At 43.5% G+C, this 27112-nt stretch overlaps 1 protein-coding gene across 6 annotated transcripts in view; it reads left to right on the top strand.

The window, feature by feature from the left end:
• robo1 (roundabout, axon guidance receptor, homolog 1 (Drosophila)) overlaps window positions 1-27112 on the top strand; it is a 213729-nt gene that overhangs the window by 180303 nt on the left and 6314 nt on the right. For 5 of the 6 annotated variants that reach the window (XM_069707320.1, XM_069707317.1, XM_069707319.1 and 2 more), the window contains 18 exons: window positions 3492-3616; window positions 3826-3997; window positions 5645-5850; window positions 7783-7864; window positions 8055-8223; window positions 8320-8486; window positions 8591-8712; window positions 10379-10610; window positions 11514-11635; window positions 13205-13376; window positions 15482-15682; window positions 18070-18096; window positions 19672-19714; window positions 21448-21602; window positions 23494-23886; window positions 24651-24767; window positions 25908-26052; window positions 26338-26568. In XM_069707320.1, coding sequence (XP_069563421.1) covers window positions 3492-3616; window positions 3826-3997; window positions 5645-5850; window positions 7783-7864; window positions 8055-8223; window positions 8320-8486; window positions 8591-8712; window positions 10379-10610; window positions 11514-11635; window positions 13205-13376; window positions 15482-15682; window positions 18070-18096; window positions 19672-19714; window positions 21448-21602; window positions 23494-23886; window positions 24651-24767; window positions 25908-26052; window positions 26338-26568 — 2881 coding nt within the window. The remainder of the gene's footprint in view (window positions 1-3491; window positions 3617-3825; window positions 3998-5644; window positions 5851-7782; window positions 7865-8054; window positions 8224-8319; window positions 8487-8590; window positions 8713-10378; window positions 10611-11513; window positions 11636-13204; window positions 13377-15481; window positions 15683-18069; window positions 18097-19671; window positions 19715-21447; window positions 21603-23493; window positions 23887-24650; window positions 24768-25907; window positions 26053-26337; window positions 26569-27112) is intronic. The other variant, XM_069707322.1, reaches the window with a different exon arrangement.

Genomic DNA, 27112 nt, shown 5'->3' with positions numbered 1-27112 from the left:
GTAGTAGTGAAGACAACGGTAATGTGGGGGGTAGAAGATTAGACTGTGGGTTTCGTGGGCATCACTGCTGTCTTAAATCAAGAGTCAAAGTAGGGCAAGACTCCTGAACCGCTGCATACGAATAACTGAGCAGCTGAATTAAATCATTTCAGTGGTAAAGAACTACTGGCAGAAAGAACTACATTACAGAATGAGTAATCTTACATATGAACCCAAAATGGAAATAATATAAATAAACGTGCATCTCTAGTTTTTCTTCTAAACCTGCTGTGATGTGTAAATGGACGATAAAACCAAATCAATTAAAACTGGATTTTTATCGAACGGGTTGAATATAGAAGTCCTTTCCTACAGTGTCATTAGGAAACTTGATAAAAAAAATGTTTTTAAATGATATTAATATTAAAGATCTCAGCCTTCAAAGCTTCAAACCTCCTCTAAAATCTGGGCAGTAAATGAGAAGAACTGTGTGTTATGTGGACGGGGGGGATTTTCACTCCTTCCACAGTCAGATTGTCAGTGAACAATGTCGACATTGTGAAGGTGGCGCCCCAGGCTGTTTTTCTTTCTGTGTGCTCTGCTCTCGTTACTAACTTAATCAGTGAATTATTGTCTTACATGTGTGTTTGTCAGTCTACTACACCTCCTCTGGACTCATAAATATGTCAAGTAAAATATTTAATTGATTGATGGAAGAAACACATAATTGGCCAAGTCATGAGTCCTATTTATAGTTTCATTGTAAAAATGCTAATCTAAGCCACATGAGAATGTTGAAGTGAGATGGGTTGTTCAGCTGTTAGATAGAGTATGAGTATGTCTGTAAGCTTTAACAATTAGACAAAGGCATTTGTATCTGGGTCTGGTGTGGTTAGATAGTGTTTACATAGTATTTTGTTAATTAAACTTAACCAGTGGAAGCCAGAGGAACATTGGACTGAATTCAGAAAATCAACATGTTATTTTTCCTCAGCTGGTTAAGTTTGCCATTAGCAGTGATTTATGTGCAGTAAAGTCTTGAATGGAACGGAGGTCCCCGAAGCAGCGTTGCTAATAGCCCATGTAAAGGGTCTGGAAGGAGACTTGGAACTAGAGCCAAAAACAGAGTGAATGAGAGGAACTTTCTCGTCAGCAGTCTGTGTGCTGCTGCAGTGATGATAAATACCAAAATTTGGTTGAGTGCCAAATATAGAACTGATGTTTTTGTGTCGCTCTATCTCTGCATCTCTGAATTCGTTTGTCTTAACCGTGAAATGGACTCTCACTGTGTATTACTCACTGTCACACAAAGTCAGAAATTCAGTATAAAAAGAATCTCAGAGAGTAGCAGAGGATTTAAAGTATTCTACAGACCTCCCAATGGGAGCTGTTATTAATCATGCCAAATCAACTGCATGAAGCTCCACTCTCATGTTGACGACGGGCCCGCTGAACAGCAGCAGCACGGTTCAAATCTCAGCCGCAGTATGTGGTACATAGCCTGCCTCCTATTGGGCTGGAGGCCACAATGCTCCCTGTCTTTTCCTCGGCGGCTCTGATCACCGTATTGATAGAGGCTCCCCTCTGCGCTGTAAGCCACCAGAAAGCCCACAACAAAGTAGCCAGGTCAGATTTAAAGCTCACCTCTCCCTCCTGGTCCACCACTGTGATCACAGCAGCGTGGGAGAGGTAGGGTTACCTAATTAAAGGCTTAGACACACATGAATGGATGTGTGGAAGTGTTTGTTGGGGGGAGGAGGGGTTGTGTGTTTGTGGTATGTTCTCATGATCGTGTGTATCTAGAGCCTCTCACCTACGGATAGCGGTGAGCGTCTTCTCCTCGGGAGTGTTTGTTGTAGCTCTTATCTGCATTTTAAAGGCCGGTGATAGGCAGGGGGATGAGGAAGGGCCTGGTCATTATTCTGACTGACAGCGTTTATGTTTCCGAGGGAGCCGTTGAAGCAGACAGATTAGATAAGGCGAGTGATTGGCCGGGGGAGATTTATGAGCAGAGAGTGAGATTTAACATTCACCTTGTGTTTTTATGGAGCCGGCTTACATTTGCAGGGCTGCGTCTGAAGGCAGTGGGATGTAGCTGCTCCTCCTCTGGGTGCTCTAAACCTCATTAAGGGTACGGGGGTGTTCACCTTCACGCAACACCTGGAAAGAGAGGAGCGAGATAAACAATGCATGATGTTTCCTCAGCATAAAACATCTGTCCTGCGTGTTTCATGTTATTATCTGTGTGCCTTTTTGTCATTATGTTTTCCTGTCCTTGAACATGTCCCAAAACTAAGAGAGAATGTTAAATCGGATGTTGTGTCTATGCATTTTTAATGCTTTCCTAATCACTCATAATAAATATTATTTTCTGTATGTGTCATGTTGTCCTTAGGGTTTGAGTCACAGGTACAATATGACGCGTCTTTTATTCATAGAATGATAATAACATTATTTGTACCCATGGACATCACACTGTTATTTTCCTTATCTCTCCCCATTTGTGTCATGCTGTTTATTATTTATTTATTCATCCTTGGGTTTTTGGTGTTGTGTTTTTGTTTCCTTTTTAGTCGTGTCTGGTAAGTTGAAATGTCACCCGTCACCTATTCACCGCCCTGACAGAAACAGGAAGCTGTCACAACCCCCCTCCATCCTCCTCCCATCACTTCTCCACCCTCCAATCAGCAACTCATGTTTCTGTTGTCAAGGGCAACAGTGACAAAAGGACATTAATGGGTAAAAAAAACAAAAAAGCTCAGCTTGAGCCTCCAAGGTAAAGCTGCATCATTTCATTCTCTTATTTTCCCCTTTTTTATGCATCACCAAAACCACCATCTTATTCATGGACAAATTGCATCTGTGTTTCAGGTGACAGTTTTCAGATTGCCTTTCTTTATGCATTATACAGGCCCTGTGTAAAAAAAAAAAAAGATTAAAACGTTTGCAGAATTATAATATTTGTATCTAGAGTGCTTTTGAATTGAAGGCGTAAACTGGCCTGACAGAGAGGACTACTTGACCAGTGTCACCACAGAGCGGCATGGATGACATTGGGCTGTGTTGCTACACTTTGTTTGAGATTAAATTTGTCATTAAGATGCATAGACACTGCATACTGGTTGAGGCCTGCACTATTGGAAAGTGTCAGCATGGACAGATGGCTCAAATTTATTTCCCATTTCCATGTAAATTTTAATGGTCCGCGCCCTTGCCCATGCAAATCAGGGAGCTTGGGAGTAACCCTTGTTTTTTCTATTCATTACATCTATAATACGACTGTGTTTTGAATTCGATCAGTGTACTGTTGAATGTTAAATGGCCACGCCATGAAAAGTTTTCAAAGACAGCCTGATTCCTTGTGAATAGATTTGAATACAAGCCGCAGTCCATTTTTTTCATTCATTCAAACAACACTGAACACTTGTCATGCTATATTATGATGAATATAATAATATACAATGGTATAATTGTCCAGTCAATGGCTAACGCTTGTCATGGCTGTCCTCCAGTGCCCCCAGCCTTTGTGGTGAGACCAAGGAACCAGGTGGTTGGAGTTGGCAGAACCGTCACCTTCCAGTGCGAGGCCACTGGAAACCCACAACCAGCCATTTTCTGGCAGCGGGAAGGCAGTCAGGTAAATAAAATAAACTACATTAAAGGTTTTCATTTCAAAATACTCTTGATGAATTTGGAAAACATTGGAAAGAAGTCTTTGTAGGCGTAGTTTACTTGATAGCTTGCATGTATATGCCATTTTCACATGAAATCTTCTAACTGTAATTAATTTATTCTAAGCCAGTAATACAAGAGTGACTTCATGTGCTCTGCTATCATCCTCCGTAGAACTTGCTGTTCTCCTACCAGCCTCCTCAACCCTCCAGCCGATTCTCTGTGTCTCAGACCGGTGACCTGACCATCACTGATGCTGAACGCTCAGACGTGGGATACTACAGCTGCCAGGCCCTCAACATTGCTGGCAGCGTAATCACCAAGGCTCTGCTAGAGGTCACCGATGGTAGGCAACCTTCTTTTTAAACACAGTTTCTGCATAAAACAAAGTCTCAAAGAGATTCAGGACCATGAAAGAAAACTTGAGTGGATAAATATTGGTATTTCAGATCATCTTTGGCTCACAAGGATAATGCTGTTCATCTGTAATGCTGCGGTCGTGCTGTAGAGCGTATTAATATCCGAACTGAGGTTTGCGAGGTTTGGTCTGGCCGGTTCGATGTGTTCCTGTCAGGCGTAGAGACTCTCTGGTGCCTGTGCACCCAGACCGTGGCTCAGTATTGGGCTTTGCTGGCTTCACACTGGCTAATGTCTGCTTTGGTATTCCATGGCTGGCTTGATGCTGTCTACCGTTGGAAGACTGTGGCCGTGTGGTGAGGTCTGGATTGGGTCCTCTAATTACCCTGCCAGCCAATCCCTGTCAGCCTGGTGGACTAACCTTGGCTTAATTTCTACCATTGCCACAGTGATCTGGGCAGCTATTACACCTAGATTCTTCCCTTCATTTATCAAATGTCCTTCCTCATTTTAGGCCTTACAATGGTTTGCTCCATCTCTCCCTCTTCTCTCTCTCATTCTTTCGTGCTCTCTGGATAATAATAACAGTTATTAAAGTGAACAGGCAGTTCAGAGGCCACCACTTCTCCACAGGCAGATCTGGTAATGACAGGTCATGCTGACAATGTTTTAGTAATTGCACTATCCCCGGCACAAAAGCAAAGACAAAACAGCCCGCAGATTACACCGCAGCATGATTCTGAAGATATATGCACACATATGTACATTATGTGCTGGTTTTACCGTGCATTAGATATTAATCTGACTTGTCCTCACTGACTGTAAATTGCTACTATGTCACAGGGGCTGACAGCAATGGTCATCAATGGTGCTATGAATAATAATAACAATCAGAAGGAGGCAGACAATATTTAGTAGGAACATGATGAATCATACTCAGTAGAGAGGTATTAGAAATAAAAAGGTTTCTCTTACATCGTATTTAATTATTTCTGTTTGCTTCTTCTTCTGCTGTTTCATCTGCATTACAAGCTTTCTCTTCCTGTCGGATCCATGCTTTCTCTCCGTGTCTTTGTTTTTCTGTGAACCCAGGGTCCACCGACCGTGAGGCAGGGAGGAGTTAAAAATGTCCTCACGCTAATAACATTCTGTTCTGGTTAGATGTTTTTTGAGCCTTTTTTTTTGTTTTTTTTTTTTTGTTTTCCTTGTTTGGTGTTTTTTGGCTGGGGGATGGGCCAGAGAGTTGTTGGCTGCAAACGTTCTCATGTATACTGCTAGGCGTCTGGTAGATCTGCAGAGAGGACTGGAGTATCTGAGGCCGTTTCATTCTAATTACGCCATTTTTTTTTATTTGGCTACATTTGACTCCTGCTGCTGAATGATTAGAAAATTGCTTCCAGTTCTTAAAACTGGGTTTTAATTCCTATCTTGCTATCCTTGCAGTTTTTGCATTCTTACATTGTTACACGCTGTTTGTCCAATTCTCACCATTCTACACCTTTTATGTGTTTTCTCTCACAAGCTGGGTGCAATTGTGGGAATCCTGTGTTTCTTCTCGTCCTGCTGCACCACGTGAACACCTTCACAGCTATGCCCCTTTCACTTCTTCACATAATTGCCGATTCTCCTTCCACAGTTGTCTCAGACCGCCCGCCACCAGTTATCCGACAAGGCCCGACCAATCAGACGGTGGCTGTGGATGGAACGCTGGTCCTCAACTGTGTGACATCTGGTAACCCCACCCCGACCATCCTGTGGAGGAAGGATGGTGTCTTAGTGTCCACACATGACTCCCGGGTCAAACAGTTGGACACAGGTGCACTGCAGATACGCTATGCGAAGGTAAAAACACCTGGACACATGTTCAAACACGCTCTGATCCCTTTTTAACATCAAGCAAAGCAAACTTGTCTGTGTTTGTAATTAATGAGTTAACTCTCCTTGTATCTCTATTATATAAAACATATTGGATTTTCTATTAGGCTGCTGTTAATGTCTAAACTTATTCACATAAGCTTCAAAGTTGTCAATATCACATCCTTAATGTGCTTGGCAAACCCCCGCTGGTTGGTAAATAAAGCATGTGTTCCTGCCCTCGGTGGGCTGTCAGTCAGATGTCGCAGGTTTCAAATGGAGTCTGTGAAGTCGAACAGTCTGTAGTTCCTGTCAGTCAGCAAGCACAGTGGGTTTTGTGTCGTGTGTGTGTGTGTGTGTGTGTGTGTGTGTGTGTGTGTGTGTGTGTGTGTGTGTGTGTGTGTGTGTGTGTGTGTGTGTGTGTGTGTGTGTGTGTGTGTGTGTGTGTGTGAGATGGCAAGCTGTGTGATGCTGAACACACTCTTAGGAAGAGACAAGTAGGGGGTGCTGACGTGTCTTCCAGATGGAGGCGTCACAGGGTCAGAGTTCGCGTCAGTTTGCGGTGTTCTGATGAATGCTGGCGTGTCATGTGGTGACAGGATTGCGGTGTGATTGGGCCGCCGGTGCGAGACAGGCAGGAGGGGATGCGTCTGAACCCTTCTCCTGCTGCAGCTCAGTAAACTCTGCGGGCACTTTACATTAATGAACTTGTCATTTCTCCCAGACTCCATTTTAATGAAGATGTTTGTGATTCGTTGGGTAATTTATTTCAAAAATATGATTTTGTGACTGTTATTGTTATCAGGTTTTAATGAATTTTTTTTCCTACTTGACAAAAAGCATTTACACCTTGAGGTTTGTTAGCAGGAGATGCTTATACTCCATTATTCAAACAATTTATCTTTCTCTAGTTTTCTGTTGTTTTTTTTGTGTGTGCTTTTTCAGCCTTGCATCAGTACATGCATCACCAAAAAACTGAATTATTAGTCTTACACAACGGGTTTGACTGCAGTTGACAGAGCAGACATTTTATAAATGAAGCAGTGTGCAGAACAAAGTCATGTTTTGTGTGTGGATTATTTGCCTGTTGGTGAGTTGAACGTTTCTTTTCCACCAATTTCTATTACTTTTATATTAGATTTAGGCCATGAGCCAAGATACGATTATTCGGTTTTGGTCTCGTGTCATTTAAGTGTCTGCCCAATCATTTTTTTGAGTGAAAAGGTATTTCTTAAAGCTCTGTGTTTTTTCATGATTTGCTTCACGTGGCAGGAAAAGAACCAAACGTTTGTCTCCCATGTACATGCATATTTTAATGCAGACCCAGATCTAATGCAGATTATATTCTATTAGAATAATAATACAAACTAACTTCTTCCTCAGTAGAGAGAGAGAGAGAGAGAGAGATGTTTAACAGTGTATTAAAGTTCTAAAATACAAATTAATATTAAACTGTTGCACCTGAGAGTGACCAAAAAAAAAAAAAAAACAGTTTATTCAACAAACTATATGTACTGAAAAAAAAAAAATCAAGGTTCAACCATTTTTATTTCTCACATTTATCAACACATCTGTTGCACAGCGCAGTGACTTCCATGTTTGGTACTCAGGGGGATGGCAGAGAGAGAAAAGGTCTCCAATGAGTGTATGATCCTGTGAAAATATTTTCCATTTAACTAGAAATGGTGTGCCACTTGGCCTTTCCAGCTGGTTCCCTCCAGTTTCTGCTATGAAAGAGATGATATTGAGATTATCAGGCAATGACAGCTGCCTGCTACAGACACCGTCAGAATGTCAATAAGCAGAGCTGTGATGGTGAGAGGCAGAGAGAGAGAAATAGATGACTACCAGGTTGGGAAAGTGTGGCACACGTTTGAATAATTTCCATGTAACCAAATATGCTCGTCTGTCGTCCTCCAGCTCGGTGACACTGGCATCTACACCTGCATCGCCTCCACACCCAGTGGAGAGGCCTCATGGAAAGCCTATTTAGAAGTCCAAGGTAAGCCTCACCCAATACTGTGTCTAATAGAGACATTCTTGTCCATCAGTGGGACATTTACTTACATTTGTGGATATGTTTTAATTTAAGAAAAATGAGAGTTGAAAATGTTTCATATGCCTTTGGGTTTTGGAAAATATCAATAATCTAATTTTTTATCACAATGTTCTTCTCTGTCATCTACATTTAGAATTCGGAGCCCCAGTCCAGCCAAACAGACCGACTGACCCAAACCTGATCCCCAGTGCCCCTTCCAAGCCTGACGTCACTGATGTCACCCGTACCTCCATCACTCTTTCCTGGAAACCCAACCTTAATGCTGGAGCCACACCCACCTCCTATATAATAGAAGCATTCAGGTAAAACTAATCAACTTGACCATCAATAAACTAATTTAATTTCATGGCCCTATTTAAACCTTTTAAACTTGAACTCCCTCTGTTTTGTGTCCACAGTCATGCATCAGGGAGCAGCTGGCAGACCTTGGCAGAGCATGTGAAAACTGAGTCATTCGTGCTGAAGGGCTTGAAGCCCAGTGCAGTCTACCTCTTCTTAGTACGGGCCGCCAATGCCTATGGGCTGAGTGATCCCAGTCCTATCACTGATGCTGTGAAAACACAAGGTGAGAGCTGCCCTCTTACTGATATATATATATAGTACAGTGGTTTATGTTTTCTTTGTAGTTTAACACAAGATTTCTTTCTATCTCTGTACACCTGCACACAGATATCCCCCCCACCAGTCAGGGTGTGGACCATCGGCAGATCCAGAGGGAGCTGGGAGAAGTGCTCATTCACCTGCACAACCCCACCATTCTCTCCTCCTCATCTGTCAGGGTGCAGTGGACGGTGAGTGTAAATTGTACTGTTGTCGTTTCTTTTTCTTGGGAACATCTGCAGCCAGCTGCTGATTGCCATGTGGATCATTGGTATAGCTGATCACAAAGGCTCCAAGGTTAGTTTAGTGAAGCGTGTACGGTCAACTTGTCAGAGCGCTCAGCTGAGCTAATGCACTAATGTCCTCGCACCCTCCAGAGGAAGGACACTGCAGAGAGCAGCCTGGAACTCAGTCCAAGTGTTCTTAGTGTCCATCTGGCAGGAGCCTGAACTGGTCAGCTGGCCAGAGACCAAAAAACGGCAGCTTTGTCTGCCGCACATCACTCATCCATCCAAAAGTTAAGACTACCCAGCCCAGTCTTCTGCACTAAGCCATGTAGCGCTGTATAGCAGTGTGTGGCGTGCCAGCCTGTGCCCTCTCAGATTGAAAACATTTGACTGCTGTTAAAATAACACAAGTGAGAAGGAAGAGACGGCCAACTCATGCTCTTAAGTGGAAATGGCTTACAGATGTTAAAACGGATAGCTGGGTGAGGAAGAAGTAGAACGTGGAGCTCATGGTTCTTTTACTGGAGTATGAAGGACTGATATCCTCCTGTAACTGATCTGGTTAATGTATTTTTTTGGGGAGAAAACACAGCTACACATTATGGCTCTCCTCCTTGGATAGTAGATATTAGTCTGTTGCATGGGTCACTGAAGGAGAAAAACAATTCCAGTTTTGCCTACATTCCCAGGTATTATGAAGTGCCACAGTGAGTGATGAATGTGTCTGAGGAAACGTGAAAAGGATACTGACATGTCAAGACTGATTTAAAAACATCACTGCCCAGTTACTCCGTCTCACTGGAATGTTCCAGTGAAGCGCACGACGCGAGGGCGACTGACATCGTAGACGAGCGCCACGGTTTTCCTTGTTTTGTGGTGTTCAATCTATTCCCAATGTGGAGTTTCATGGTTTTACATTTTCCTTTGTGTTGTGGTAAATGGTTGCACAGTTTGCAGCCTAATGAAGACCACCTGAGCCAGCAGCATATTTTATGGGGGAGGGATAAAGAAATCACTAAAATCTTTATAAGCCAGTGCTGTTTGCCTTCCACAGGGACTCGTAGCGATATTAGCATCCTGGTTAGCGGTTGTTCTTTTCTTGAACCACGCTGGATCACAAAGCAACATAATTCACCCCTAGATTAAACTAACAGATAAACTCCTTCTAATTACATTTATCCTCTTTATTTAACTACGTCGCAGGCCATTTAACTCTTTGTGCTCTCACTTCCTGTATGCTGTGTAAAGATCCACTTTTCCCCCTGACTTGAGCAGCCAGTGGAGAGCAGGGCAGGATGAGACAGGCTGTTCTGGGAGTCTGGGCCCTATTTAACCAGCTCCAGACTTGGAGGAACCTTTTGCCAATGACCTCATAGTGTGGTTTGCACAAATCACTGCTGCTCCAAATGGCGCATAGATAGACTGTCGAAAAGAGAGATGAGGATGTGGATGGATAGACAGAGGGGTGATGTGATGAGTTAGCACCTAGTGTATCAGTTGCACAAATCCACGGTCGTCCAGTGATGCCACCGTCTATTACTTTGCTGTATCCTTATCAACTGTGGGCTGCGAAGCACGTAATCAAGTCAAGATGACAGCAACTTGTCCGTGTTCCCGTGCCACTCACTAGGTGGAGCAGCAGTCCCAGTACATCCAGGGCTACAAGGTGATGTACAGGCCCTCGCCAGAGGGGCTGCAGAGGAGCGAATGGACCGTGTTCGAGGTGCGGACCCCCGGGGAAGACAGCGCTGTTGTGCCGCAGCTTCGGAAGGGCGTCACGTATGAGTTCAAAGTCCGCCCCTTCTTCAACGAATTCCAGGGAACCGACAGTGATGTCAAAATTGGCAAGACGCTGGAGGAAGGTGGGGGGATGTGACTGCGCACGGCTGTGTGCCAGTGTGCTTTAGTGCTTGCATGTGTGCACGCATGTTTTCATGTTTACACAATTTTATATGCACAGCATGCATGTGTGAGAGCATACAACAGCTGTTCACAGCAGGCAGTGTGGGCAGGATTATGTTATGCTCAAGTGTGGTGTATTGAAGCATGCTTGGGTATAGAGGCCTATATACTACACTCTAGTGCAAGTGTTCTACTAATCTCTCAGGGTGTGGTTGTGGCAGTCTCGTAAGGTTTTCTTCAAACCCAACTGCAAATTTTATTTTGTAGCAAACAGTTAAGAGAAATGTGAGTGCAGCGTGTGTACTGTTTGTACTGTGTGTGTGTGTGTGTGTGTGTGTGTGTGTGTGTGTGTGTGTGTGTGTGTGTGTGTGGCGGGTGGGGGGGGGCAGGGTTGATGTTTTTCTGCTGGATTCTCCTTTGTTCCCATTTTTGTGAATAATTGTTTTCTCAGCTCTAAACATAATGTTTGTTCTCTTATGACCAGAAAAATGTCTGTTAACACTCACTTACACATTAAGGATGTTTTTTTTCATGTTGCATTCTTAATTATTTCCATTTTATTACCATTGGACCACAGGTTGGTGTTCACACACCACCATATACAGCACCATCATAACTCCCTGTCTATTTTGAGTAAACATTAATTTGCTTTTATTTACTAGCATTTATATTTAAGAATCTCAGCCTTCAGATAAAAGCATCGCAATTTTGATGATTAGTTATTTGTTCTCACATCTGCTTCAGTCTCACACAGAGATAAAACACCACATTTATCAACCAAATTGCACAACAGTTATGAAAATTTTTTTTTTTTAAAAATCTGTCATGTCTGTACATATGTTGTTTTTTTCTTTTGTCCCCAGCCCCCAGTGCCCCTCCTCGTAAGGTTACAGTGATGGAGAGTGGGGACAATGGGACTGCTATCGTGGTCTCCTGGCAACCCCCTCCAGAGGAGGAGCAGAATGGGGTGGTCCAGGAGTACAAGGTAACACAAAAAAGCAGCCACTAGCTACCTCGGGTCTGAGCAAGTGGGACTCGTACTGCAGACATGAGGGAGACACAAACAGCAGCGCAGACGGAGCAGATAAAAGAGAAAGACAATGCACAGACATGGAAGGATAATGAATTCCTGGTTGAGGCGTACCTTTGCAGTCACAGGCTCAAACACAGGGAAGAAGTCAGAAGCTGGGAAGCTAGTGGAAACAGTTGTGAAACAGTGCCATCTGGTGGAGATGGTAGACTCACACATCTTGTGAATAATAATGTTGAGTCTAAGAATTTTTGTGGTATTTTCTTTTTTCCCCCTGTGATACCAGTGTTTCTTCTTCCCATTGTAGTCGGGCCTGAAGTGCTGATTACAGACCCCTGTGTGTTTAGTGCAGATAAAACCTTTAGTCTTTAGTAATGTGTCCATTACAGATAGTGTAATTTTACTATTTGTACTGATACTAATGAAAATGAAAAGAATTTCCTTTTTTAAACACTGTAGATAAGAACATCTATTTAGAGACAGGTAATATGAGGATGTACAGTAGCAGAGTTGAGGGCATAAGAATAAAGAGACATATCTGTAATAAATCCAGTAATTTCTTTGGTCTGGGCTGTGCCAATGCAACCTTTTTCTAAAGCACCTCTGTGAGCCCCCGTCCCCCTCCCCCTCCCCCTCCCCACTTGATAATGTATGCCTTTATATAATGGCCTCACCCTTGACACTACTTTCCTCTCATACATTATGCTGTGGAAGTCCTATATTTTAATTGGAAAGCCCTTTTTGAGTCACGGGGAGTATAGGCGCGCGGCAGAAAGGGAGATGAGGCACAGCCTGTGAAAAAGTTAAGCCACTGTTAATTTTCCAGGTACATGTTTTCTGGTGATAGACTTTGGAGTAATTTCATGGTTTTTAAGTCCAGTTTGAGAGCGCTCCCTTCTCATTACTGAGCTCGGTCCCTAGCGGCGCTGCTACTCACCGCAATTTTTAAGACACACAGACAGTTTTAAGAATTTGTTGCTCCATCACAAGGGCAATAACACGTGCACACGTATGATACCCACTGAAGGAAGTGAGGATATTAACTGGTGGGAGGAGGTGTGGGGTAAAGTCAGCAGACTGTCAGAGGTTCAGGATGTGGAGGTCTCCTGGCCTCATGCTGAGGTGAATGTATACTTTTCTTTGTGTCCATGGTTTGAGTCAGCCTGCGAGATGCCTCTCCTTCCTGGGAGTGACAGCTCTTAGCTTCTGCTCAAATTGGGTTATGGGGGGTGATTACTGATCCCCGCTTGTTTTTTTTTTTATTGGTTTAAGGCTACTCCAAGATGTGTTATGGCTACCTCAGGTAATACTGACCCTGTGTTGAGCACAGCCTGTAAAACATAAAGTCACGTTTCCTGCCGCAGAGATGTAACACAATACCCACTGTGTGCTAAAATGCTGTAATAACAGTACCAGCCTATTATAAGGACATAGCCTGGTGGCAACTACCAGGCTGAATGTTGTCAGGAAACTCTCATAACATTACCTTGACCTCCACTTTATCTGTATCTCTTGTTATGGCAGATTTGGTGCTTGGGGAACGAGAGCAGGTACCACATCAACCGTACAGTCGACGGCACAACCTTATCCGTGCTGATTCCCAGTCTGGCCCCGGGGATCCGCTACAGTGTGGAGGTAGCAGCCAGCACCGGGGCGGGTCCTGGGGTCAAGAGTGATATCACCTTCTTCCAGATTGGTGAGTAGAAACAACCGATGCATTACTTTGTCCTCTGCCAAACCATTCCACTGAAGGAAGCCTGATCTTTTTACAAATAATTATGTCACTAATCCAGCCATTTCAAATGAAGAGCTTTTCAGTAATATTATTTTCTGCCAAGTAAATGGACAATTATGTAAGTCCTTTCCTAGTAGTAACAGACATGTTCAAGTCTCTGCCTGTTTTCCTCTTTATTATCAACAGTGATGTTTTTAAACTACAATTGGAGTGATTACTGTTATGCAAACATCATCCAACTTGCCACAGAAGAGTGTGATAGTTTTGAATGACAGGGAGCTTTTGCAGTTTTTTGTGCGGTCTGAAACAGCTTAAGTTGCAGTAGCTGGCAATGTGATCAGCACAGGCACATGGAATTCCTGTGTGGCAGAGCTGTTGAGATGACTGCCGCACCCTGTTACATTCTCCAGTCGAGGATGCAACGTTTCCTGCCACTGCTCAGCTTCAAACAACAAAGTGAATAATGAATCCTGCACTCTGGGCTCAGACAGGACATAATTAAAGCTAAGAAACACAATGCTGCCTGGATCGGGGAAGGTTGTCGTCATGTACTTCTTGTATGTTTGTCCTCTGAGTCCAGATGAACAAATATTTTGAGATATTTTGTCAGTTTTTATTCCCCAAAGCTCTGGGCTGGCCTAGTCAGGAGAGAAATGGAAAATACATTAATAGCGGGACGAAGCAGAGAGAGAAAGAGCTCCATCTGGTTTTAAATGTGTGATTGAGTGGGCTGGGATGGGCATGAAGAAGCATTGGCTGTGACTGATACAATTTATCTCACTTGAAGAGTTCCTGTGGTGATTGTTGCCATGTTCCAACACTGGAGTGGAACAATGTGCCTCGGGGACCAGCGCCTCACCCAAATGCATTTGTCACACTGCGAGCTTGTATGCGTCATCCCCAGCCTAGATACCTGTACAGTCCCTTGTGGGCTGCTTAGTCACATTGGCATGCTCCGCTCCCTCGGCCAGACAGAGCCACAAATTGAGAAGACAGAGAAGTGAGATGAGAGGCAGCCAAATGGAGACACAGACTGAGTGACTGAGACAAAGACAACAGGAATATATGGAGGGGCAGAGGCAGGGAGCTGCTTTCTGTGGGGAAGTGTTTTTTGCTTCTGGCGTAGAGATGAGTGGCTACAACATGAAAGACTTGAGAAAAAGAGTTGAAGACAAAGTAACAAGAAACATGAAGAAATTTCAGGATGGCAGGGGGTGGGGCGAGTCAGAGAAGCCTTTCATGTAGCACGCATGAGGGAGAAGCTCAGAGCGAATAGACAGATGAGAAAAACAGACCGAGAGCAGGTTGTTGTGAGCAGCCATGCTCACAGCATCTTTACAGTGCATTTCACAGCAGCTTCGAGGCATTTACACCTCCGTTTTTCACAGATGTGCCTCAGTTTGCTAATTGCTGTGGTGTCTGTGTTTGATGATGATCTCGCTGGATTTATTGATATGATTATGAAACCACCATTGTTTGGTGGAGTTGATGCCTCTCTCTGTCGTCCCATCCGGTTCCACCAGGCTGGTGTGGTGCGCAGGCTCTTTTTTGCATGTCTTTGGTTGCTTTTGTCTGCTCACCTGCCATTGTTGACTGGGGTTTTTGAGGAAAGCCTTGTAAATTATAGAGAGAAGCAGTTCCATTTCCATAACCCAGCCTCATACTCACCTGCTGAGATGAAGAATCTCTCTGAGCGGTTTCTTTCGAATAAAACGCTACATGGCTTTTAATTTGAAATAATACAGGAAATGATGAGTTTGTATAAACACGTGATTCAGTAACTGACAGTGCAAATGATAACCGATCGTAATGAAGCTTCAAGTTGATTTTGTGAATTAGTAAATACATCTTAAATGTAATTAGGAGCAATTTGACCATTCAATTTGTTTTTATTGGCCCTCTTGAATAAAACAAGCTTTGGATCTTCAAACCGGTAAAATATATACATGAATTTCAAGAAAAATGAAAACGCCTGTGGTCTAGCCATATACAAGGTTTGAACCTTGTCTAGTTTCACCATTTCTAATCCCCTTCTCTCCTCTCATCCAATCATTCCCAACCCTTAGATTCATCTGGACGAATGACGGAGAGCGTGAGTCAGGAGAACCCTCTGTCCCAGCAGATCTCTGACGTCGTCAAACAGCCGGCCTTTATTGCAGGCATAGGAGCCGCTTGTTGGATTATCCTCATGGTCTTCAGCATCTGGTTGTACAGACACAGGAAGAAAAGGAATGGCCTTTCCAGCAGCTATGCAGGCATCCGAAAAGGTACGACAGTGCAAACTTAACACTCAGAGGAATGTCAACTGGAACCTCTAATTGCAGTGCTGGTTTGGAGTTTGAGGAGATCCTCTCACTTGTAAAATGTGATGAGAAAAGCATTGAAATATGTATTAGTGTGGTACTGTGTTAGTTTCTTATTAAATCCAGTCCCATCAATCTTCTTCATCTCAATTGCTGCCAGCCGACCTCACATCATCGCTGTCACTTTCAGAAATGTTCTTTGTAAAGCGCTCGAGGTGAAGTCGAACTGATAGGATACCAGAAGTGTGCTTTAAGATGCCGTGTGAGCTCCCACTGAGAGTGCTGCATGAAGACGTCTTTTATTTCTTTTTCATACTTCTGTCACGCTGATTCTGCAAAGGGGGGCTTAAAGAGTGTTTTTAGAGAAAAGTACATTTTGAGGTCCAACAACTCCCCTTTTAGCAACTCCCATCTAACTGTGCTGGGAAAGAGAGAATGTCTTGCCATAATCCCTCTTTATCAAGGACACGTTGACATTTTCACATGCTTGAAGGGCTCCTGCTGGTCCTTTAGAAAAAAAGCCTTCAGATATGGACGAGTTGACCATTTAGCAATCCCGTTCATCAACTCTGCCGACTATATGTTTTCAAAGATTAGCCACAGCGTAACCCAGTGGCTTTTTACCTGACTTAAATTAAAGTGACAAGGTTCACGACATGCCCAGCCTCTGACCACAATAGTTAGAATATAAAGAGACCCATTAGTCTTTCTTTGTGAGTCTCATAATGTGTTGGGTGGCTTAATGTGTGGCCGTGGGCTGTGCAGCTGCTGCATGTGAGCGCTACCTGCTCCATCCCCACTCCCAGGCTCAGGTTCGCTACTGACTGCCAGGGTTAGAGGAGATCCACCCGTCAACCTTGATACACACAGCAACAAGAGACTGGCTTGGCTGTTAATCTGTGGCTGTCACTCAGAAAACACAGGCTGTCCATGTTCTGAATCTTCTGCAGCCATGTTATTAATGGGAATTGTGAGTTATGTGAAAGTCAGAAAGTCCTCAGCTGAGCTTTTCCTGAAGCTCGGTTCACCTTTACAAACACCTGTGTGGTCTGTAATGGTTAGAATGATTGCATTTTTTTTTTTTGTTATGTCTCAGATTACAAAGAAAACACTCTGAAGAAGAATATTTTATGATCTGTGGTCAGGCGGGAGCAGAGGATACCATGTAGGATAGGTTTACCACTTTGTCCCTCTGTGAGTCTATCTGTTGATGTTTACTGAAATAAAACTAAAAGGGCACAGTTGGCAGACATGCTCCACTCCTTCTCCCAGTGCACTCAGACCACAAGAGGCCACGGTCTTTGTTGGAACTGGTTACAAAGAATGTTTTGAAAAGAGTATAATTGCAACCACATGAATCAACAATCTGCACTTGGGGAGAAAAAAGGTTGAAATGGTACTAGTGTGCGGCTGTGTGCTACAGTGCATGCCAGTGTTGCCAGTCAAATATGTTTGTGCCAATGATGCAAACCTCATGGAATATTTTTATTGATGGATTGATTTATTGGAAGCTACTAAACAAAGAGTCATTGCTTAGATGCAGGTTCATCTAGCCTGGGAATGAAGACCGGTGACAGTCAGACAATGTATACCTGATTTATGAATTCTAGTCATGATTACAGTTCCAACAAACAGTTTTGGTTATGTCTCCTCATCAAAGGCATCCATCAGACAGATGAAAGCTGTCCAACTGCTGATGTCTTTAGACTTGTTTGAGCATCAAGGGGAGAGATTCAAACATGATAAGATGATTGTGGCATTTAGAGGACATTTTTTTGGCACAGGTAGGCAACTGTGTGCAATAATTGTTTGAGGAAATAAAAATGTGACAGCAGCCATATCTATCTCCTCTTTGATGCAATTTTAGGCTGAAGGCAGACGGCAGCATTTCTAAAATGGACATATTTAAGGCAGTGTGCTGAATGACTACCAGCATGGTGCAGTGTTGCATCAGCTGCGATGCTTACTGTAACAACAATCCAAGTACATTTTAAATAAGGTAACTCTTCCTACAGTAGATCAATGTTCTGTAAGAGGGTCCCTTCCACCCCTGAGTGTGAGTAACTAAGCTGGGAGGGTAATGATGTGAGTGTTAGAGATAGCCAGAGTTATGTCCCTGGTGTGTGACCCCCGACCAGCAGGATTCTGACAGTCTGGCCGGGATTTGAACCAGCAGCTGGCTCAACATTCATTTTCCCCCAGGGATGTCTGAGGGGATCAAAGACTTTGGGGAGCAGCAAGAGGCGTGTGAATACAGGCTAAAATACATATTATGGAAGTGTTGTACATGTCGTTGTAAACTTAAATTTTGTGGTTTTAAAAAATGATTTCCCTTTTTTCCGTCCCAACAGTGCCATCCTTTACTTTCACACCAACAGGTAATAACTTCTTTTTTTTTTTTAACACTAGATTCTGGAAGCAATGTCTGGTTGTATCTATTATTTGTACCCCAGCCTTTTCTTTACATCTCTACGACATCGTCTTAACTGTCCTAATATATTCATTTGTGGGCGTCTTTAACTGCAGAGGTAAGTGAGGGATTTGATGTGATCTAAACAAAAGGAGCCAATCTTTGGCACATTTTGAGAAAGAAATGTTCTGCCAAAAGTTTGTGTTGTGTCAGGACTGCATGCTCAAAGAGGAAGAGGCCACACTACTGAGAAGCTGTTAAAACTAGTGGTAACTTGATCAAAGGGATGCTCGCAACATCAGACCGGATTTAAAAGAATGACACATCACCAGCACTCCAACACACCAATTAGATAGGCAAGTGGCAGTGGAGTTAAGGAGGTTATCAGTGAATTGAAGTGACAGAGCGTAAACTAGATAAAAGAAAAGCTCTGTCTGTGTCACTATCTTTCTGTCTGTGTCAGTGTGTAAATACCCCCCCGTTTCTCTCACTTGTGGACTTTAATCCATCTGAAAGGTGTTGGCAGCGCTTAGTGCAATGGCAAATGTAAAACCGAATAGATGAGAAGAAATGACAGTGAGAGCTGGAGAAAGAGAGACAATACTGTACAGTGTGTGTGTGTTTGTGGATACACTGGTTGGTCCTGTATGTGCGGAGATCGTATCAAAACAGGAGCAGTGCTGTTTCTGTCTGCCTTGAGGCACTGCAATCTGTTTGGATAATTTTGCAGTCGCATGATTGTTGGATAATCTGTTGGGAGAACCCATCAGGTGAAACATACTCCTTGATTGTGTGGTTAGGGATGTGTCTTCAGGAAAAAAAAATAATCCGTGCACTGGTACAGAGTGTAAAAGCAGGACTATACAGTAAATTATGAACTCCACTGTGATACTTTGCACAAGATCCCCTCGGGCTACATGCAGAGGCCAAACCGCACTTCCTGTTTTGAAAAAGAGACAGGGAATCAACACGGCTCAGGCCCTGCGTACCCCTCTTCCACCTCCTCTCCTCTCAGGGAGGAGATTGTAATTAAAGTTGGAAGTTTATCTCTCCCTCGCACACCGGCAGCTTAGAGCTCCTTGAAAGAGTCCAACTTTTAGAGCACGGAGCTTCAAACACACTGAACCCGAGCCAGACAACCAAAGAGCGCTGCATCTTTGTTCTTCTTAAGCCTCTTACACTTCTTCCTCCTGCTCCTGTTGCCTTGTGTGTGTGTGACTCAGCTTCAATTATGCCACACACGTTTGTTCAAATGCTCACTTAAAGTGATACAATAACACACACACACACACACACACACACACACACACACACACACACACACACACACACACACACACACACACACACACACACACACACACACACACACACACACACACACACACACACACACACACTTGAAAACATCATCGCTCACAACACTGACAATTCAGAATCACAGGAATAATTTTGTGTTTATCTTTAATGACGATGGCAAATTTTAGTGACGACAGTAGTAACAACGGGTGAAATCATGTATCCTTGTTTTGTCTCCTTTTAGTAGCATATCAGAGAGGTGGAGAAGGAGTCAGCAGTGCTGGAAGGTAAGAGTTCATTTAGTTATTTTAGAAGCATTCGCATGATAGTATTCCATATATCAACCACATTTTTGGAAATCAAATGATGATTAGAATTCAATATCAGTCCAAAAGGATGTTGAAACCTCCTGAATAGATGAGTGGGGTTGGGCATGTGTACCTTTCTTTGACAAACACTAGGGGGAGTGCTTTGCCTTTCTAAAGTTGCACAGAGCAGAGGAGGGGTAAGGAGGTGCATTAAGTATGTAATACTACTACAGGAATAAAGCTCCATGTAGTCTGCCAGGAGCCCTTCCCCATCCCATTGGAGTGTCACATCCAACCACAAGGCTGTGCCATAGCATCACCATAAAACATGAATGGAGATACACGCATGCACACCTCCTCATGCTGTGGAATGGTGCATTGTGCATAAAGAGTGATGCTGTGCAGAATTAGGCTCAGCAAAAGTCATTTGTGGCAGAAAAAAGAGAAAATATGGATTAATTTATTCCCCTCACTTTACTCAGAGTGTACTTAATACTGCACCGTGTGTGTGTGTGTGTGTGTGTGTGTGTGTGTGTGTGTGTGTGTGTGTGTGTGTGTGTGTGTGTGTGTGTGTGTGTGTGTGTGTGTGTGTGTGTGTGTGTGTGTGTTAATGAATAGTTAGCTTGAAGCCATCAACTGTAAATCCATATTCATTATATTATCCAGCTGTATGATTGAATCCCGTATGCACCATGGCTGTGTCAGCTCCGCACAAAGACAATGGTTGTTCAATAGTAACATACAACTGCCGGGGTGATCGAGGAGCTATTGTGAGATTGTATTTGGCTGTACAAGACAAATGTGTTCATTACCCAAAATGAATTCAAGAAATGAGTTGTTTAAGAGGGAATGGGGAAATGTAATCCAATGGTAATTCAGTGTTGGGATATGCAAACTGGGAGTCGTTCTTTGGAGATTTGAATACTGAAACAATGTATGGCCCTGATAGAGTAGCGTGCTTTCTCTTTGTGTGCTAGATTGATTCATTTCACGAGCACTAGGCGACAGTTTATCGTCTTCTCTTCCTGCACCCAGTATCTGGCCTGAGGTCTGGTAGTAAAGTAGAATCCTGTTGAACAAGCGATCCTGTATTGTATGGGATTAAAGCTGAAGAAAAAGGAGCCAATACATGGAATGAATAGAGTTGGATGGCTGGACAATGATGTGAAGGACTGGTCCTCGTGGGTTTTTCCCTTCTGGTGCTGGGGTTGGTCTTCCTTCCTTCTGTAAAGGTAAAAAATAAAAAATAAAAAAAAAAAAACTTCAAATGATAGAGATATTGGATGACATCCTGGAATCTACTCAGGGAGTGTTTGTGGTTCACTGACTGTTCAGGATGTGCATTTTGCAACATCGGGAGTGAATTTTATGTGGCTGTCTAATCCAGGCGGATCGCTAATGCTCACGGGGGCTCAGGGAAAGTGTCATCGGCTGTGGGCAAGTCAAGCACACACAATCTATTTAGCCTGCCTTTTTTTTTTTCTTCTAAAATACGTCCTGCGCCTGTTAGTAGCCAAAAGGCAAAAACTACTAAAGCCGGATTTCTAGCTTTCCTTTTCTCAGCTGGATAAATAAATCCACATAATATTCTCTTGCAAACATTATTTTACTGTGGGTGCTTCAGTTCATTCACATAAATAGCATTGTGGTTTTGGCTGAGTCTCTTACTATTGTTAAACATTTGGTACAATTTTCTTTTCTTTTTTTTACAGGCCCGGTTTGCTAAACATTGGGGACTCGGCCACTCAACCTTGGCTGGCCGACACGTGGCCCAACTCCTGCTCCAACCACAATGACTGCAGCATCAACTGCTGCACTGCAGGCAACGGCAACAGCGACAGCAACCTGGCAACGTACAGCCGACCAGGTACGTATGTGCCGTTTCCTGCCATGTGCAGGCAACAACACAAATAAACACGCCCCTCAAAGGAAATGATGCAGCCGTTGACAAAACAACTGTAAAGATAAGAAGTGCAGTAGCTGGGGGAATCTACAGTGCGAAAGGAGGTAAAATCTGATATCTAGGTTACCTCCCTGGAGAGTTGTTCTGTAGTGTGTATCTCTCCCTTCTGTAGGTCTCCACGAGAAAAAAACCTGTAGAAATATTAGGATTAAGAGAGGCTGTGTGCTTGTGTGATTTATCTGAGGTTAAAGCAGAGCTGTTTTAGGCAGGAAATAAAAGGAGCACGCTGAGCGGGGCTTATAGGTCTACTCTGTTGCTAATCGAATTGCTCTGCTGATTTCCATACAGTTGTTATAGCCAGTAATGTAATTTCCCCTAAGTGCTCAGTTATTTAAGAAATGTGCAGCGGGCGAAGAGGTCAAGGCTGGACTGCAGACGGTGGCTGGGAGCAGAGAAGGAGAGAGTGATAGAGGGAGAAGAGTGCACCTGGAAGAGCAGATGGAAGTGTGTGTGTGAGGGGGGGGGGGTGATGAAGAATAAGTATATGTTAAAACACATTCGTCGTACAGACGGTGAATGAGATGAATTTAAGTAGGGTAGGTGGAGAGGAAAAAAACAGAAAGAGACGCACGCAACACCACCAGGTGGCCTTTTAGTTTATTCAGCACTAGTCCAGTTGGCACACTTGGCCTCAGAAGCTTACACGCTACCATATACACTATTGTATACACACAGTGACCTACCTGAAATGTTCAGCCTGAAACGTCGGTCTGGATGACATTAACGTTATTAATTGCCAGCCATGACCAATAACCCTATCCTTGGAAACATGGACTGCAAGGAAATGCTTTATGTTGTAAATTGTTGCACTTTGGGACGATGCCTTTAAGGGCAGTACATAATTCCTGTGCAGCTGTTCAACCTAATATCCATTCGGCGACTCAATAGTTTCTCCCGACTTCAAACCCTTCCCAATGAGGATTAATAATTCATTTTGTAGACTTTAGTCAAGTTCAGTTTTTCTTTGTGCTAATCACCCCTCTGAGGTTGAAGTGTTTAACTCTACCTTAACATGATGTGAGATGTTTAACAGGGAATAACAGGCTAAAGGCAGCCCTCACTCCTCGCATGACACGCCGCTGTATGACACTAAGGAGCTTGCCAGATGCATGCTTTGTGTGTGTGCCAAACCTAAACTCTGAGCATTAAGAGGATCACTGACTGGGTGACAGAGCAAAGAAATAGCAGTTAATGTCCCTTTATCTCAGCCATAGGGGCGCTTTCACACATCAACCTTTGAAGTGTTGAGCTGTTTCATGCAGCTGAAATGTGAAGCACGAGCCGCGTGCACCTATGGCCATCCTTGGTGTTTACCGCAAGGCTGGCTCTCAGATCTGCTGGAGGATTTGAATATTTTATGAGCCAGGGAAAATTGGATCTGTCAGTGGAGCTGTGCTTTTACTGCACGCCTCATTCCAGGTCTTTGATACAGACATGTCTCGCTGTCCCTCTCAATGAGCAAAGACGTTCCCAGCGTCAGATGGAAGAGAACACTGACACCCACACTGAGTCATGGGTGAGACTGAAAAAGAGATGAAGTGAGAAAGGCACCACCTGTGCCACTCACCTAAAGTAGAACATCATTGGCAAACAAGACCAAGACTTTAAACAGACACAGAAACGTCTCTCTGGTGGGCGGCTTTTCTCCGAAAGCTTGAAGTAGTTTTTTTCTCAAATGAAATCCTTTCAGCTCTGCAGACTTATTGTTTGAAATCTTTTTACCAAACTGGCATACTGCTGCTAAGCTGTTCAGCGGTAGAAAAGACTGACTAAATACCCTCCTCATGTTCTCTAGCCGACTGTATCGCCAATTATAACAACCAGATGGAAAACAAGCAGACCAACCTCATGGTGACAGAGTCAGGAGTCTATGGAGATGTAGACCTGTCCAACAAGATCAATGAGATGAAGACCTTCAACAGCCCCAACCTAAAAGATGGCCGCTTTGTTGGTCCGGGGGGCCAGCCGACGCCTTACGCCACCACCCAGCTCATCCAGTCCTCCATCATGGGCAACAACATAAACTCAGACAGAGGGACGGCAGGGAGCGGAGGCGGAGGCGGACTCGGGGGTGGAGGGGAGGTGAATGAGAAACACTGCTGGAAGCCCACCTCGGTCCAGCAGCAGAAACAGGACATGGGCTCCCAGCTGCAGTACAACATCATGGAGCAAAACAAGCTAAACAAGGGTGAGTGTGTGGAATTCCCAGCAGCCATGATTTGAGAGGCCGACATGAGCCATCATCTTCCTCCTCCACTCAGCTTTTCCCTCTTCTCTCCTCTTCCGGCTCTTTCAGCCTCACTGTGGATGCCTGTAGAAGAGTTCTAGCCTCGTATATCCCTCGGCTCTGTCTCAATCCTCTTTCAGTCAACATAGGCCTCATCACTCTGTCTTTCTGCCTGTCTATATGGCATCCATATAACCCCTCATCACCCTCCATGCAATCACGCACAATCTCTGCCGCTAAATGTGTGGCCAGGCTTGAATTGCTGTCATCTTATGGGATCTGGGATGTCGTTTTTGTGATGAAGGCAGGTGTGAGGGTTTATCTTTGGTGTCACATTTCCAAAGGGAAGACAAAGATAACTCAAAGAACTTTAGATGCTTTGAAAGAAGCTATCACCACCTTGTTGTACCTGCAGAAAGGAACCACATCTGGTGTGATAGTTTGGAGATTTTCCGTGCAGATCTTGCATGCATTCACAAACTCACCTGAAAATGATAAAGAATGAACCGCATGCTTCTTGTCATGTGTACCTCTGTACAACCTGCTTATTGTAATGTCATTACAACGTATACATAATTTCACATTTTCTCTGAGGTGGTGATAAATAGTTTTCCTTCATTTTCTTGTTCATTACAAAGTAGATGTTTTTGCTTTAGCCTCTCTCACTGGCCAAGATGTCTGCCTGGGGCTGCACTAACTTTACCCTCCTTTCTGCCCACTACCAGACCGCTACAGAGGAGGTGACAGTCCCATGCCGGCCACCATCCCTTACAACCAGACCCATGACACCCACACTGGGGGCTCCTATAACAGCTCCGACCGAGGCAGCAGTAGTACCTCTGGTAAGATGGTTCGGGTGTAAAGAACAGGAGTAGTTCCAGGATGGGCAATCAGAGGTTATAAAAAAGATCATCCTATCAGAGGACTCTTCCTTATTTACCATAAGACGTTTGACTCTTGTTATTTTTCCCTTTTTAACTGAACTGTCAAAGTATTATTCCCAGCTTATTATTGTTATGAACCCTTTAATCACACACACCCTCCAGCTCCAGTTTGAAATGCCGCATTACCTAAAAGGCAATAAATCACTTTGAAACATGAATAAAGTATTCTTAAATGGTAATTTGATTAATTTTCATGTCAGCCTATCTCGAGGAGAAACCTTCAGAAAGGGGAAAATTGTGTAAAACACAGAAGTGACAACAATACCTTCAAAACAAAGACATGAGCGCTCGTGTCCTTTGTTTTCTGGAACCACTGCTGTTCAAGGATATTTAAGGCAAATTAGACAAAAGGATATATTTTTTTGTTTTTTTTATTTCTCTTTTTTGTTTTGTTTTCCTGCTTTATATTTCTCTGTTTGTCCTTGTAAATTTTACATTACTTCCGTTAATTGGCTTTACTTTAATTCCAGTATGGAGCAGCCTAATTTCATCAGGGCTTCATTGTTTGACTGTGGACAAGGACAAATGATAACACATTCCAGACGGCATGCAACACTGCCACCTTAATGCCATGTATCCATTCTGATATTGCATTTGAAGTTCAAGCCATTAAGGAGAAGCCTTTTGGTGCTCACTCCACATCACAGCTCATTGGTTCACGATTTTAATAGTGTGGTATTAATTGGAGCCTTTTCTGCTGTTTTTTTCCACCTTTTCTCTTGATACTGGGTTATATTCATGAAGGGAATAACTGTTCTTTATAATACTTTGAACCATTCAGTAAATTAGAGGCCTGTGTACACTTACATGAGGCAGAGGGTTGCATTAGCCTTTGCACTCTCACAATATAAAATCATCTTTTCTTTGTCAGTCAGCCCCTGTTATTGTTTATCTTATCTGCTGTCAATTTCTGTCTCTACCTTGATTTCTTCAGCATCAATAATTCACGTGTTTTTCAGAGACTGGGAGGATCTAACTATGCGTATCTGTAGATGTCTTCTGACTGAGTCTTTTCTTTTTACTTTTTTTTTTGAGCAGGGAGTCAGGGTCAGAAGAAGGGAATGCGCACTCCCAAACTACCCAAACAAAGCACAATGAACTGGGCTGACCTTCTGCCCCCTCCTCCTGCAAACCCACCCCCAAGTCGGACAACAGAGGAGTACTCTCTGTCGATGGTAGAAAGGTGGGACATGTCTGCACAGACACACACACACAATCTAATAGGCATGCACACGCTGTATTTAAATACTAGTTCATTCCCCTTGTCTTTTCTTCTGTTTCTCACATTCATTCCAAGCATTTGCCCGGAAGGGTTTTCTGTCTATTAGTACTGAGTTCATGTCAAACCTTGATAGAAGGATGGCATGAATATTTAGTGAATGTTTTTCTGGCTTCAGTGTATAAAAAACAGGAATGTTTTTCCATGAGTGATGTGAAGGTAACGAGGCTTGTTTCTCTCCGCTGTCAGCTGTGATCCAGACATGCAGTGCCCCATGCCCCCCTCTCACATGTACCTGCAGCCTCATGAGCTGGAGGAGGAAGAGGAGATGGAGAGAGGGCCCACTCCTCCCATCCGTGGGGCCGCCTCTTCCCCTGCAGCTGTATCCTACAGTCACCAATCCACAGCCACTCTCACCCCCTCACCTCAGGAGGAGATGCAGCCGATGCTCCAGGATGCACCAGACAGCCACGAACGCAGGTACACTCACATGACATCAGTGTCTACAAGCATAATGAGAAGCAAAAGGAGTAGTCTGCCTGTGTAGAGATGTTCAACTATGTTTTAAAGCCTCAGAGACAAAAGTGATTTTGCAAGCATTTGAAATTCATAGCTGTGTTCCTTGACTGAGCCCATTAACTCCCAATTCTATATATTGTACTGCGCTGTCACCCATTTTTCAAAAGCATATCTTCACTGTTAAGACTGATTTCTTACCTTCCAGGGAGTCATTTTTTACAGTTCAGTTCAGTACAGCATGAATAATGGTTTTAATGTTGTTTGAAATAAGTAATACATCAGGCGAAATTTAGTGCAGTTTATTTTTTTGTCAACGTGATATACAAATTCTGTGTTAATCCAGCTGTGAACAACCAGAACTTGTATTGTGCCTGAAGTAACAACAAACATCAAATTCAACTTCCAAACAAAGGCTACTTTTAAATAAACTACCAAACGTATTAACCTTCAGATGTGTTCAGGAGTACCACATAAAATGCTCTGCGTTAATGTCAAGTACATATTC

This window comes from Brachyistius frenatus, unplaced genomic scaffold, assembly GCF_029030835.1.
Source record: "Brachyistius frenatus isolate BFR_SWC_R1_liver_20210118 unplaced genomic scaffold, ASM2903083v1 Contig_68, whole genome shotgun sequence".
Classification (NCBI taxonomy): domain Eukaryota; kingdom Metazoa; phylum Chordata; class Actinopteri; family Embiotocidae; genus Brachyistius; species Brachyistius frenatus.
The sequence above is the reverse complement of the archived record's forward strand: the minus strand, read 5'-3'. Positions and strand labels throughout refer to the sequence as shown.